The following is a 14,024-nucleotide window of genomic DNA, read 5'->3' on the forward strand; positions in this document are numbered from 1 at the left end:
GAGGCTTCTAAGGGTTTATTGCAACTGTGTAATGCTTAGAGTTGAACAAACATCTGTAATCATAAATACAGTACAAATCTTCTGCAAAAGTAAACAGAAATTCTGACTTTTCTTTATTTTGTTGAAAGAATACATTTATCCAGAAAGTACAATTTAAAAAAAAAAAAAAATGGGACCACACTATAGACAACTGAGCATCAAATCAGAATATTAGTGATTGAGGGAGGGGTATTTTGTATATGTATCTTTGGCTGGCATTGTAAAACTAGCACAAAGGGAAACCTGAAGAACATAAAACTAACTTGCAGTACTTAAGAAACTCTTTTGCTACTGAACACGGCTAGGAACAGCACGCTCAGATATATAAGCTACAACTTCAATAAGGATTCTTGAAGGGAATGTGGAGACTTTAAAACAGTTTTTGGGCACACCCATAATTCGCACACTACAGCCAGATCACCAAAAATTCCTATCAAATGTCTCACCGCTAAAAAGGCCCATGCCCTCGGTTATTTATTTTTAAATGTGCAACTGAAACGTTTTCCTGTGCAATGGATTTTATAAAGAGCAGGAGCAGAGTGAGCCATTGACTAATTGAAGTGGTGAAATGCATTCACACATAGTTTTATTTGCAGAGCGGCAAAACCTCTGTTGCTATTAACATATAAAAAAGCAGAAACAGAATCACTAGCATTATGATTTATGCGACACATTAGAGAATTGGGTAAAAACAGTTAGGCCAACCAATCAGAGCAGACTTGTGTTTCATTCTCTAAATCCTATTCAGCAGTGGAATATGGCAACCCAAAGTCTTGCCTCTTTTGAAAGTTTTTTTTAAAAAATTTTTTTCAGTACCTGGGTACACACATCTTTATACACAACCCTTGCATTCTTTTTATAATTTTCAAGTGAACCATATAGTTTAGCAAATAAAAGCACATCCCCTCCCTCCAATCTGTGATTATTGGTAAAACAATTTTTTTTTTACATCTTTCAGTCGCCTGTGTGGGCAAGCATTAACTTTTTGCATGTCACAGAATATGCAAAACACACTCTGGCATGGAACTGGCTCAAAAATTACTCAAGCAAGGATCCAATTATTTACATCTGAAGAAACAGAGGGGGGGAAACTAAAGAGAACTGCTGTAAACAAACAGTACTGCACAAAAAAAAAGCCTGAAAACTTTCAGCAGTGAAAGACAATGCTTCAGATTGACCCTCTATACAACGTCTGGCACGTTCAGCTGGAAAAGAAAACTGCATTTCTGATTGAATTTCATCCATGGGAAAGTTCGCAAACGTTTTCAGAAGTGTCGTGTGATCAGCATGTTTGTTCCATGTTACTATTTAACAGCAAATCCAAGGGGCATATAGGTGAAAAATGAGGCATATGGAGGGAATTTGAGCTCCTGCCATACTGGAGATTGAGCTTGTTCGGCTGTTTAGCAAACACCACCTGTCTGTTGTTGGAACACATCAATGGTATCTTCATCTTCCATCTCCAGCTATGGATTAAAATGACATAAAATTAAAATAAACCATCTTTAAGGTCTTATTGTAGGTTAAACCAGACATAGGGGCCAGAAATACGTGTGCAGGCAATGGGAAAATAGTAGCAATCCTTAACATTTTAATCTGATCTGTTTACTGCAGAAATTAAACCACTTGGTGGACCTACATGAGCACTTAAAATTCACCAATATTCTACCACTGTACTATGAGAACACTATTAAGTGATAAAATTCTAGATTTTTTTCCATCCTGATGCTCCTATAGCGCGTCACATCAATACATAACACTTCAGAGGATGGGTTCCCTTTACACAAATGTTATTGTTAGTTTAAATTTTCATTGAAAGATTAGCTTTTTTCATTTTAAATAGCCCTGAGAACAAAAATGCAAGCAAATGTACATAAAGACCAAGCATCATTGCAATCATCACTTTCCCAGTTGGGAAAGATTCCAAAGAACACTAAGCAAGGGGTAGGAGTTCACAAAATACACTGCTACATATTAATACAGCATAAAAACAAACTAGCTTGTATATAAGAGAGCTGACATTTCACTTTAAGTACAAGCATTTACATACCTGTGCAGGTGTGTCTGTTTCATTGATAGGTTGTCCATCAAACCTGAACCTTATCTGTCGCATTGATAGGCCCTTTGAAAAGTTGAGGAGAGTTACAAATATAATCCGGTCTCCAATTCAAATGTTACATTTTGAAATGATTTCAAACATAATTGGTCTGTTGCGTCATTCCTAAGTAAGGGGTTGCTAGCCTTTTTATAAAGATTCCCTGCTCTGCAGCTGGCATCTGAGACATCTTTGAGTAGCGCTATTAGCCCAACTGAATGAGCTCATGTTAAAAAGAGGGGTATATTTTCCCTATAAGGAAATAAAGAATCCATAAATCTATATTGCCTGAAAAAGGGCATGCAAATATTGAAGTGTAAACAGGGGACTACAAAAAAAAAAAAAGGTACAAAAGGCAGGTTACTTGTTGCATTCAAAGTATACCTGTCTGTCGCAGTAAGCTTTCATTAACTTGCTGAGTGGTGTGTGCCTTTTTATTTTGAACTGAACCACAGATCCATCCTGCCCTGCCACTTTCAGGTTGATGTGGTCATTCTCTGTCTTCACACCTTCCTGGAGAAAGAAAACATTCAAGAATCAAAGTCTGCTTCCTAATTACTTGGCCCACTAAACCTAAAATACAAGTTAATTCAATATGAAAAGGCAAAATGTTTAGCATTTACAAATCTTTACATAAGTTGGTCCAGAAACCAACTCTCATGAACACAATGGAGTAAAACACAGAGGCTAATTAAGAGAGTCCTACCCTTCTAGTTACCAGCCCACCAGTCATCTGAGGTAGACCCTGTCAACTAAGTAGAATGTGGCTGTAATGGGAAAGAAAAATGCTTAACTTAACTACATGCCTGAACACACTCATTATTCCAAAAAATACAAAAACAGGAGTTCAATAGACTCTGCTCATTACAGCTAAAATAATTATATATTTTGCCCAAAGATTTTAAAGGAATTGTTCAGTGTAAAAATAAAAACTGGGTAAATAGATAGGCTGTGCAAAATAAAAAATGTTTCTAATATAGTTAGTTAGCCAAAAATGTAATGTATAAAGGCTGGAGTGATTTCATGTATAACATGTCAGTCTGAACTCTACTTCCTGCTTTTCAGCTCTCTTGGTTTACACTGACTGGTTACCCTGGCTACCAGGCAGTAACCAATCAGAGACTTGAGGGGGTGCCACATGGGTCATATCTATTGCTTTTGAATCTGAGCTGAATACTGAGGATCAATTACAAACTCACTGAACAGAAATGTACCATGTGGCCCCCCTTCAAGTCGCTGACTAACTCAGAGTTATAGAGCTGAAAAGCAGGAAGTTGGATTCTGGCTGTTTTATTAGACATCTGTTCACTCCAGCCTTTATATATTACATTTTTGGCTTACTAACTATATTAGAAACATTTTTTATTTTGCACAGCCTATCTATTTACCCAGTTTTTATTTTCACACTGAACTATTCCTTTAAGTTTGTAAGTTTATATTTCTGGCCTTATTTTTCATATAAAACTAAATATAAATGGACCCTTAAAGGGGTAGTTCACCTTTCATCAACTATTTTCATATAGACTAATATTCGCAATTTGCAGTTGGTCTTCATGTTTTATTTTTTGTGATTTTTAAAATATTATTTTGCTTTTTGTTCAGCAACTCCAAACAGTTTGGAATTTCAGCAGCTGGAACAAGAGTCTAAAAGACAAATAGGAAAGAGCCTGAATAGAAAAAAAAAAAAAAAAAGGAAGAATAAAGTCAAAGGCTCAAAAAGAGTTTGTTTTTTTTTAAATCTGAAAAGTGGCAAACACACAAAACTTCTCAACCTATAACAAATAAAAATGAAGACCAAGTGAAGCTTTGCTAACAATAGGACATTCTACTTTTAAAGGCAAAGTACCCCTATAAACTATGGCCTGCCAGCTGTGCAGGTCACAGAGTGACAAGTTTCCACCTCAAAGTAATAAAGAACGCGGAAATATAAAATAGACAGGTACTGGACTACAAGCAGCATTCTTCCTAGAAAAAAACGACAGGTGGGGTGGGGGAGTAGAAAACTGTGCATCTCAGACTGCGTAGCCATACCAGAACAGGTTTTACGCAAGTTACAAGGACTGGAATCTACTGGTGCCACAGGACAAGACTCTATGGGGCCTATTTATTATGTGGTATAAAACAGTGGAAAAAAAAACCCCCTGAACTAATTTGATTCCAATCCTTTTCAGAATCGGATCATATTAATGGCACACACAGGGGCCTATTTATCATGCTGTGTAAAACAGTGGAGAAAGACTTCACTAGTGAGGTTGCCCATAGCAACCAATCAGATCTTTGCTTGTTTTCTAAAGGTGGCCATACAGATAGAGATCTGCTTGTTTGACGATTTTGTCAAACGTTCGGAATCTCTCTCCCCAATATGCTCACCTTGAGGTGGGTGATAGGCTGATCAGATCGTGGGTCCTAGGGCCCAACAATCAGATCATAATGTATGGCATATGGGTGGTCAGATCGCAGGACTGCATCAATGAACAGATGCTGCTGCGATCCGATTTTTAACCCTGCCCGAACAACATCGGCCAGATATTGATCGTGGAAGCCTGTTGGAGGGCCCCACACATGGGCCAATAAGCTACCAACTCGGTCTGTAAGTAGCTTTTATTGGCCAGCGTATGGCCAGCTTAACTTGTACATGACTGTTGAAGTCTAATTGCTGATATACCTGCGCTATATAAATAATAGAATCATCAGTGTCACTTTCAGATCCAACACACTTGAGCTTGAAAGCCCTATGAAGTGAAAGCAAAAGTGCCGCAGACAAATGCCTCATGAACATATTTTCAGAATGGCAAACTCAGTGAACATCTATAATAAAGCCCTAGTGAATATACCCATTTTTTGGTTCATTTAAAAGTTCACCAAAAATGTAAAAGCTGCATTTTAAGGTCTACTGTAGCAGCATCACAACTGCGTAATGCCGTTGGCAGCCATCATGTCACTTCTGATCTCAGATTCTACTGTGGCAAATGGAGGCATACTTCCTGGGTCTGGATCAAAAATTGGTTGCTAGCGTGCATACTCCTGCTAACCAATAATACTGGGTAAGTGAGCTATGGCATTAGATTTTACATTTTATTTCTAGTTGTAAATTAAATGATGGCACAGTGACCTATGACCATGCCAAAGATGGAATCATACAGAGTGTGGTGGATATAATCATTTTACTGCATTTTGTTTTTATCAAGTTAATCTTCACTTTCCTCTCCTAAGCATCAGTCTCTCTTCATGCAGGAATTGAGAGTATGATTTTGAATGACAGTTGGGGGGGCTCATTTTGCCTGATATGCCCACATTGAGGTGGGCGATATCGGGCTGATCCGATCGTGGGCGCTAAGGCAAAACGATTGGATCATAATGCATCAGATACAGGCGGTCAGATTGCGGGACAGCATAAACACACAGATGTGGCCGTGATCAGACGGGATTTTTTTAACCTGATATCGATCGGAGAAGCCCACTGGATGGCCCCACATGCGGGTCAATAAGCTGCCGACTCGGGTCTGTCGGCAGCTTTTATCGGCCCATGTATGGGGGTCTTTAGAACTCACTATTTTAAAATCACCAGAAATCACATTTCTCTATATGCAGGATTTGTACCAAAGTCCGTTATTTTGCTCAATTTTGTTTGTGATGGAGCCGGTTATCTGCTACAAAAGGAAGTCTTCCCTAAAAGATGAAAATCTGACAAACAACTCCTGCAAGACAGAATGAAGACACCCATGCCGAGGGTGAAGATGTGACAATAAACTTTGATCATTTCATAAACTGTACAGAGTTTTCAATTGAGTATATTTAGTTTACCTTTAAAGGTGTTATGAAGAAACAGCAATTGCCTCATACTGTAAAGGTGGCCATACACAGGCAGATAAAGCTGCTGATATCGGTCGTTTAGACCAATTTGACAGTTTATCTGCCCGTGTGTGGGGGCTTCCGACGGGTCTTCCGTTAGTGGCATATCGGGGAAAGATCCGCGCGTTGGGGCGATGTCGCCAAACGAGCGGATCTTTGAGTCTATGGCCAGCTTTACACAACACTACTAATGAAAGTGTTTTAGAATTGCGGTTATTGGCCTTCATCAAAGAGGTTTTGGTCATTTTACATCAGCATTGAATGTTTAGCCAATCTCGTCGCTTACGACTGTCTGACTTGTGTGGGATACGTCCTGATTCAATCCCTTACAACTTCACATTGACGCTAGGAAGTGGCATGAAATACAATTCATATATTTTAGCCCTGAGCAATCGAACACACGCAAAGGAATTCTAACTTGACGCCGTGGTTAGTATTCAGGTAAGTATAGGAGGCTGCCACCGCGACAGAAGCATGTATAAAGCGACAGAAGCATGTATAAAGCGACAGACGCACGTATAAATCGGTTTCTAATGTAAGGGAGCCGTACTGTATGAGCACGTGTGTATCCCAGCTTGGCGCGTACACCCTAGGACACGGATATGGTGCACCGGCTGCAGTGGAACCATCTAATTGCAGCAAGTCCTAACATGGCGGCAGCTCTGTGCCGGTCGGAGCAGCGTGTCGGACTTCTCCACATCAACAAGACGATAATAACTCACCGGGGCCTGTTCTCGATACAAGGCAAAAAAACTGGCCCACGTATCGGAATGGCCGGCAAGGCCCAATTCTTGTGGCTAAGCCCTGTGGTTGAGTTGTATTATTACCTCAGCTCCGGTAGCAGACATTCGTGGCTAAGCAAAAACACCTACACAGCCCCGGCTCCAATGTCCCTGCCCTAAATCCGTACTCAAAGCCCGGCCTCTGTCGCGTAAGGCCCGATGTGCCAATTCAGAGCTACTGCACATGGGGGAAAGCTACTATCGCCCTTACCTTGGGTTTCTCTTCAGACATGATTGCCTTTTCTACCTCTCCCGCTCTTTTTCTGTCTGTGAAGATTTTTTCTCTCTAACGCTTATTCGCGGGCACGCGCTTCACCCCCAACATAACGCGGTTCGATAGGCGGAAGAGGGTCACGTGACTAAGTGCGCGTTCACGATGCGCGTGAACACGGTTCCCATCCCCCTTCGCGCGGCCCCGCCCAGATAAAATTCCATTAACGCAGTGACTTTATGACGGGAACGCGCTCAAACACTATTGTGGGGGAAGGGATGTGCAAGCTAAGCTCCAATGTAATAAGGAAGGGGCAAATAAATGGTCCTGTTTAAGGCGGAGGAAGGAGACCAGTTTGGTCCCTAGAAATGAATAAGTGGTTCTACATTGTGTAACAGTTAACCCTCAGCCCAGTCTATTGGGTGTGAAACACGTGACTCTTCCAGAAAATGGGCAAGATATGAGGAAGCTTTGTGAGAGTAAAGAGGGACGGTCTGCATGGCACAGGCTCACACAATCCTCCTGTTAATAAAAACAGTAGCCTAGTTAAGATGAGCAATAATTCATTTTTAGTCTATTACAAGTTAGGAATCTTAGTAAGTTTCTCACCTGGCTGGTAAATAGGGTTGCCACCTGGCCGGTAAAAATGATGGCTGATCCCAATGTTATTAATAGCATCATGCCAATCTTATTAACAAGGATCAAAGACAAAAATATAGGAAGGTTAGTAATTTGAGAACCCCAGTCCTATGTTTAATCCCAGTCAGCTCTCAGTTTGCATGCTCTCTCCAAGTTTGAGTGGGTTATCGCCGCTTTCCTCCCACATACAAGCAGGTTAGCTGACTCCTGATAACACTTGCCATAGTTTGTGTCAGTGTCATATTATTATTATTATCAACAATTATTTTTGAAGCGCCAACATATTGCACAGCGCTTTAACTAGGGACTTTAGATTGTTAGATTTGGGCAGGGACTGCGGTGGGTGATGTATACCTCTGTAATGCTGAATTTGGCAGCACTATTTAAAGGGTAAATACAATTTGTAAATACATTTATTTCTAACACCTGTGGTGCCATTCATTTTAACCCACTCAAATCATGAAGTGTCTATTATGATGCAAAACCATGCATGTTGGCAGACACAATTTATTATTAATGTAGTTTTCTTACTGCACACCTCAATACCATATACTGGGGGAATATGCAAACAAAGCATAAACTCTGCAATGATTTGCAATCTGTTTCACAATCTTTTGAACCTTTTTTGCATGAAAGGAATGACAGTTACATTGTTCTGTGGTTACGTTGCCTGCTGTGTATGGTGATCTCAACAAATATCCATGTACTAGGAATATCAGTTAGATTAGGGAACAAGCATCTGAAAAGTTCACCTGCTGATGCACAATGTTGTCAGTAAGAAAGTGACTTGGGTAGATTATCTCCTATTGCTTCTAGATTTGAGAGAAAATCTCTGCTCTGACTTTTGTTGCAACAACGACTGCCATGTTTACAAACCAAGGAGTTCAGCCAATTTGCAAGTAGACTTCTCAAATGCTCAAAATTTAAGAAACAACTTCATAGGGCAAAAATTTATCACTCACTAGCCATATCAGAAAGTGCATTCTTAGTACAGCCTTAATTGTGGCTCAGTAGGTTTCAGTACTAGCTAAGATCTTGGGATAATGTCAAACTTGGCAGTATCTTCACCTTCATATCCAACATCAGTGTGCAGGGACGGGCACAACATCAGTCTGTTAGTGTACAGACAGGGCAAATTTTGACACTTAAACACCAACAGACTATTTCTAGTTCAGTTATGCGCATGTGTGTGACATAGATCAGTGGTCTCCTCCAGTAATCCTGCATAACATGCATGTGCTAACTAGCTCACACACCTGCTCATTAAGTGCATGTATGTGCCCCAACATGACCTCCCTCAACCGGAACTTCAGCCCAGTGCTGGTCCAGAGTTGCCCTTTAAACTCCATTATGAAAACATCAGGGGGAACAAGTACCTTGACCAAAATGTGACATGATTTAATACTGAGCCACAGGGCCAGACTGAGAGTAAAAATCAGCACTGGCAAAAAATCAAAGCAGCACACATATAGACATGTGACATTTACAGTCAGCCCCCCCCCCTACAAGTTGAAAAAATGGGTGGCCAGTCCCCCAAGTTAAAAAAAACATTAAAGACCAATGTCCCCCAACATAAAAGTTAGGACACCCCAGAAAAGTTTTTAATAAAACAGTGGTGGCCCAGGCAGATTGCCATTCTGGGGCATGCTGAGTCACCAAGCAAGATACTTAGAATGTTTTGTAGAAATGCCCATAGATGTTACAATTACAATCTTTTCTGGAAAAGATCTTTCCATTAAAGATCGTTTGTTTCAATACACAAGTGTAGAGCTGATATACAGGTAAAGACAATAGAATTCTAGCTGTATCTGACGATTCAGCACTAAAGCTGGCTACAGACGCAAAGATCAACGTACAATCGGACTTTCCCATCTCCTGACCTGCCACTAACCATAAAGGTCAAAGTCTTACCATTCAGAAGTAGTAAGAATAGATCAGCCGATGTTCTGCCCCTGACCAGCGCCGGATTTGTTTGCCGGCCGCCCCTAGGCCGTGCGGTCCAACCAGGTGGCCGCGCGGTCCTAGCGACCGCCTACAGTTCCCCTTCCCAGCGCGCCAGCGAAAAAGTGCCGGCGCACATGGTGCAATTGAATGGGGACGAACACGTCCCCATAATGTGGCTGGGCGGCATGCCGCCACTATTTTTTGGTCGTAAGTACCTGGTATCCAGTGTGCTGGCAGACTGGACACATTTGTTGTAGTGCTTGGGCCATGCTGGCATTAATGCTGGCTAAAGGTTTAATATTTGTCAATAGATTTGCGGGCCTTAGCAAGTGGAAATACATTGTCTTATCTTTGGCTGTCAGAGGTTGCTGGGAGTTGCAAATAAACAGTTACGCAGAACCCTTATGCTACACACCAATATAAGTGACTAACATGGAATCAAAACCTCTGCTTCCGTATTATAGCAAATCCAGGGGTATCATGCTTGTTAAAGAAATCATCCAAGCCACTCTTAAACCCAACAGGGTCACTGTGAAGAACGCCCCTTGGGGCCCCAATTTTTTCTAGTATTTAGGTTATAGAGAAAACTAGCGCTATAAGCTCAGGGATAGACAAAAAAGATAAAAGTATATATAGTGTAGTATTTCTTATATTAATGTTACACCTCGTTGTGCATTTATTAGGGAATTTGTTCTATTCCTTTCACCGCAGGATTCACTGGCCCTTTAACTGTTTGCTTTTTTAAGAAGTATATATGGTCACCTCCTATGTGCAGAGAGTGGATACTTTTAAATGTTTAAATGCATGGTTAGCATAAAAATACAGTTGCTCCTCACTTGCAAGACATCATTTGGATTCTAAAAAAGACGTGCTATATCGTGTAAAACCTTCTTTAATAAATATTTAATAAAATACAAATTGCAGACAGTCCGTCCGTGGGTTTCCCAAATTTAAAACTCGCTCTGCCGAATAGATGGTAGTTACCTGACAATTGTTTTTAACTTGTAAGGGGGTCCCTGGCACCAATGTTTTTTTAAAAAAACTTTTATGGGGTGTCGTTGTGGCAATGTTCTTTTTTCAACTTATAGGGGCACCCCAAAAATTTTGTTGTACGGGGCCCTGTGATTTCTAATGGCGGCCCTGCCCCCAGCATTGCACAACATGGAGGAGTGTGTGGCTCCCATGCATTTCACAACAGAAACAATGATTGCCCCTTCCAACCATTTCGAAACATGCGCAGTTTGTGACCACCAACTCTGCTAGACAGAATCTGCACCAAGGGGTAAGTAAAGCGTTAGGCTGTGGGGGAGGATGGAGGGGGGGTCTATGTAGAGTAGGTGGTAGGCTTTTTATTTTTACTTTAGGGATGAATTCTCCTTTAAGTATTGTTACCCCCTTCCAGGCCCGGACTGGCAATCTGTGGGTTCTGGCAAATGCCATAGAAAGTCAGTATTCAGTGGGCTGGTGGGGGCTGTTTTGGCCTCTGTGTGGGCTGATTGGGCCTCTGTGTACCTGAAATGGCAGGGCCTGTTTTAACTCTCAGTCCGGACCTGCCCCCTTCCCTTAATTTATGAACTCTTTGACAGGGTTAAAGGCGCTACCATCTTCTCCAAACTTGATCTTACTGGCACCTATAATTTTATTCGTATAAGGGAATGGGATGAGTGGAAGACAGCTTTTAATACCAGTGATGGGCATTATGAGTATTTGTCTGGACCAGGAACATTTTAAGCATAAGGCCGAAATAGACTTGCAGAATCACTCACCAAAATGGAAACGTGGCCCAGGTGCTCCAGCCCCTCAGCTCAGGGGAGCGGTTAATCCATATATAGAAGCATAAATGTTGGTGCAGGACACACTGGTAAACTCACGTATTGATCAGACCAGAAGTAGTAGATAAAAAATGAAAGCTATTTTTAGTCATCTGTCGCCTGACGCATTTCGTGTCACTAGGACACTTAATCATAGGCCTATATGTGGACCAATAATTCAATAGATTTGATAGTGGAATTACCTCCCTCTTAAGGGAATACAGTGATTTGGGTGGTGGTAGATCATTCCAGTAAAATGTCTCATTTTTTTTAAATCTCTTTATTTATGAGTTTTTCAATTTCACAAAACAAAAACGAAAAAATAAAAATAAATAAATAAATAAAAAACATAACAATCATCTGGATAGGGTTTAGCACATATACATTTTTCATGCAAGGTTATAAGGCACAGACATTGCAAAGTACCTCATTATATTTGACTGATCTAAGAAAGACCTGAATTAAGTCCCTCAGTGTAAAATCAATCCGTTGGGGCTTCTGTGAAAGACTTATAAGAGACCCAAAGAGCCCATATTTCTGAATGGGTATCCAAAGTGTCCTCCAGAAGAGCTGTAAGATGTCTCATTTTTTTTAAAAATAAAAAAATAAATAAAAAACATAATCATCTGTATAGGGTACAGCACATATACATTTTTCATGCAAGGTTATAAGGCACAGACATTGCAAAGTACCTCATTATATTTGACTGATCTAAGCAAGACCTGAATAAAGTCCCTTAGTGTAAAATCAATCCGTTGGGGCTTCTGTGAAAGACTTATAAGAGACCCAAAGACCCAAAGAGCCCATATTTCTGAATGGGTATCCAAAGTGTCCTCCAGAAGAGCTGTACGTGCATATTTTGGATATAGTCAAATCTCTGGTGTAATTGCAATAAGGAGAGTCTAGGTGCAACCCAATTTAGGGCAATAACCCATCTGGCGGCTGCCAACAATTGAGACATTAATTTTCTGTGAGAGATCAGTAGCTTTTTATGTGGTAGACAAAATAATGCCTCTTCCAGGTTTGGTGAAATCGTAATCCCAAATATTCGTGTTGCTATCTGAAATAACTGAGTCCAAAATGCTTGCACTATATTACAGTTCCACCAAGTATGCATATAATCGCCCGTTTGCTGGCATCCAGGAAAGCACAAAGGCGAGGTAGCAGGCATAACCTTATGTTTACGGAGTGGGGTAATATACCATGTGGAGATCACTTTATATGCCACCTCTTTAATGCTCACGTTATGTGAGAGTTTTTGAATGGAGGACCAAAGATCTGTTTTCCAAAGAGTCATATATGAGCATTCCATTTCAGGTGGGAAAATAAAATTGTAAATTATGGAAATATGGAACCGGAGCCGGCCAGAGAGAATGCAGAGATTCACAGCCGTGATCCAGCCTCCATGTGCAGTCTGCCTCTATTTTACTCACCTGCCTCGTGAGTGACTTTGTTCCAGCATGTTCGGCCGCTGAGAATGTTGAAGTGTTGCGAGCAGTGGCTGCAGGTTGTGAGACAATGGCCGGCTCCGGTTCCGCTTTTTTCTTCTGAGGCGTGTGGCTGAATTCTGGCAACTCCCGGCTCTGTTGTCTTTTTGCGGCACTAACTGTAAAGAGCAGGCGATTGTTGGCAGCAATCCCAGTGTCATACTGTAGGTCTTCTGTTGCTTCACGCCTTTAGGTTCGCTGATCTTTGATACCTGGAAAGTGTTAATTGGGACCTTGGTCTCTGCCACCAGGGGCTTTGAGTGGCTCTTGTCTGAGATGGGGTAGCAGTTGCTGCAGACTCTGGGCTCTGGTGCGGGGCCGACGTGCCGACTTCTTATTTTCCTAAGGTAGCACGGACTTGTCATCAGCTGCCTGCTAGCATAGAAAAGAGCACTGGGGCAGCGCTCAGTGTTCCGCAGTCCAGCCACTACGGGGTAAGCTGGGGAAAAGAGGGGATCTCTGCCACTTCCTGCAAAATAAGGCTTGTACACTGTGTAAGAATGGGCTACATAGAAAAAGCTTGGAAATTGGTGGCAACAGAAAGTGTTTTCTGTCCTTAGTGCTGCTGAACATTTTGAGCTGTCAGTAGTCTTCCTGCCTACCTTCCGGTTTAGGCAGACGTCGGGTTAAGGGGAAGATGTGGAGCGCAGATCTGCAGGGTGAGTCGCCATATCGCCGTTTTGCAGTAGACAGGAACCAGTATTTTCAAACAGTATTTTTTTAATAAAGCATTGATATTAATAAACTTTATGCAGGGTAGATCTATTATTAGTGGGGGGGGGGAATGGATATTTTAATAAAAAAATTTATAGTGTTACTGTTCCTTTAAGCATCTTCTTTCAAACACAGATCCTTCCAACGTAGGTGAGTTTGGTGCTTGAGAGTGGAAAAAATTAGATACCTATTGGTATCTGAAGATTTCTAAAGTGGGGATACTATCCACTTCTTGCAAGTACTGCAATGTTTTAAGTCCTCTTGGAGTAAGCAATTTGTAAATATTTAGTAGACCTTTATCCAACCACCAAGAGAACAAAGAACGTGTTAGTCCTGGGGGAAAGTCTGGATTACCCAGTAGGGGTTGCATATAAATCAGTGTTTGATGATGCATTAGCGTTGAGGAGGTTCCTGCCCATAAATGCAGATGAAAATTTATGATTGTATTTT

The 14,024-nt window shown here is 41.1% G+C and overlaps 1 protein-coding gene across 3 annotated transcripts; it reads right to left on the reverse strand.

The window, feature by feature from the left end:
* On the reverse strand, positions 1-7,173 carry LOC108705838 (small ubiquitin-related modifier 3). Of its 3 annotated transcripts, none has more exons than XM_041575841.1 (4): positions 6,980-7,173; positions 2,519-2,647; positions 2,090-2,161; positions 1-1,505 (listed from the first exon to the last, which is right to left on the reverse strand). In XM_041575841.1, the coding sequence occupies exons 1-4, from the start codon at positions 6,998-7,000 to the stop codon at positions 1,443-1,445; spliced, it is 285 nt and encodes a 94-aa protein (XP_041431775.1). In that variant the 5' UTR covers positions 7,001-7,173; the 3' UTR covers positions 1-1,442. The 3 variants fall into 3 exon arrangements, with proteins under 3 accessions (XP_041431775.1, XP_041431776.1, XP_041431774.1); XM_041575842.1 differs by lacking the exon at positions 6,980-7,173 and adding an exon at positions 6,814-6,964; XM_041575840.1 differs by lacking the exon at positions 6,980-7,173 and adding an exon at positions 2,841-2,896.
* Between the last annotated feature and the right edge of the window lie 6,851 nt (positions 7,174-14,024).

Source organism: Xenopus laevis, chromosome 9_10L (genome assembly GCF_017654675.1).
Source record: "Xenopus laevis strain J_2021 chromosome 9_10L, Xenopus_laevis_v10.1, whole genome shotgun sequence".
NCBI lineage: Eukaryota > Metazoa > Chordata > Amphibia > Anura > Pipidae > Xenopus > Xenopus laevis.

Coding starts and splice junctions, on each gene's coding strand:
- LOC108705838 (XM_041575840.1), bottom strand. CDS start 2,867: ATGACTGGTGGGCTGGTAACTAGAAGG. Junction 2,648..2,840: donor GTGGGCTGGTAACTAGAAGG/GTAGGACTCTCT, acceptor TTCTTTCTCCAG/GAAGGTGTGAAGACAGAGAA. Junction 1,506..2,089: donor AAACAGACACACCTGCACAG/GTATGTAAATGC, acceptor TTTAATCCATAG/CTGGAGATGGAAGATGAAGA.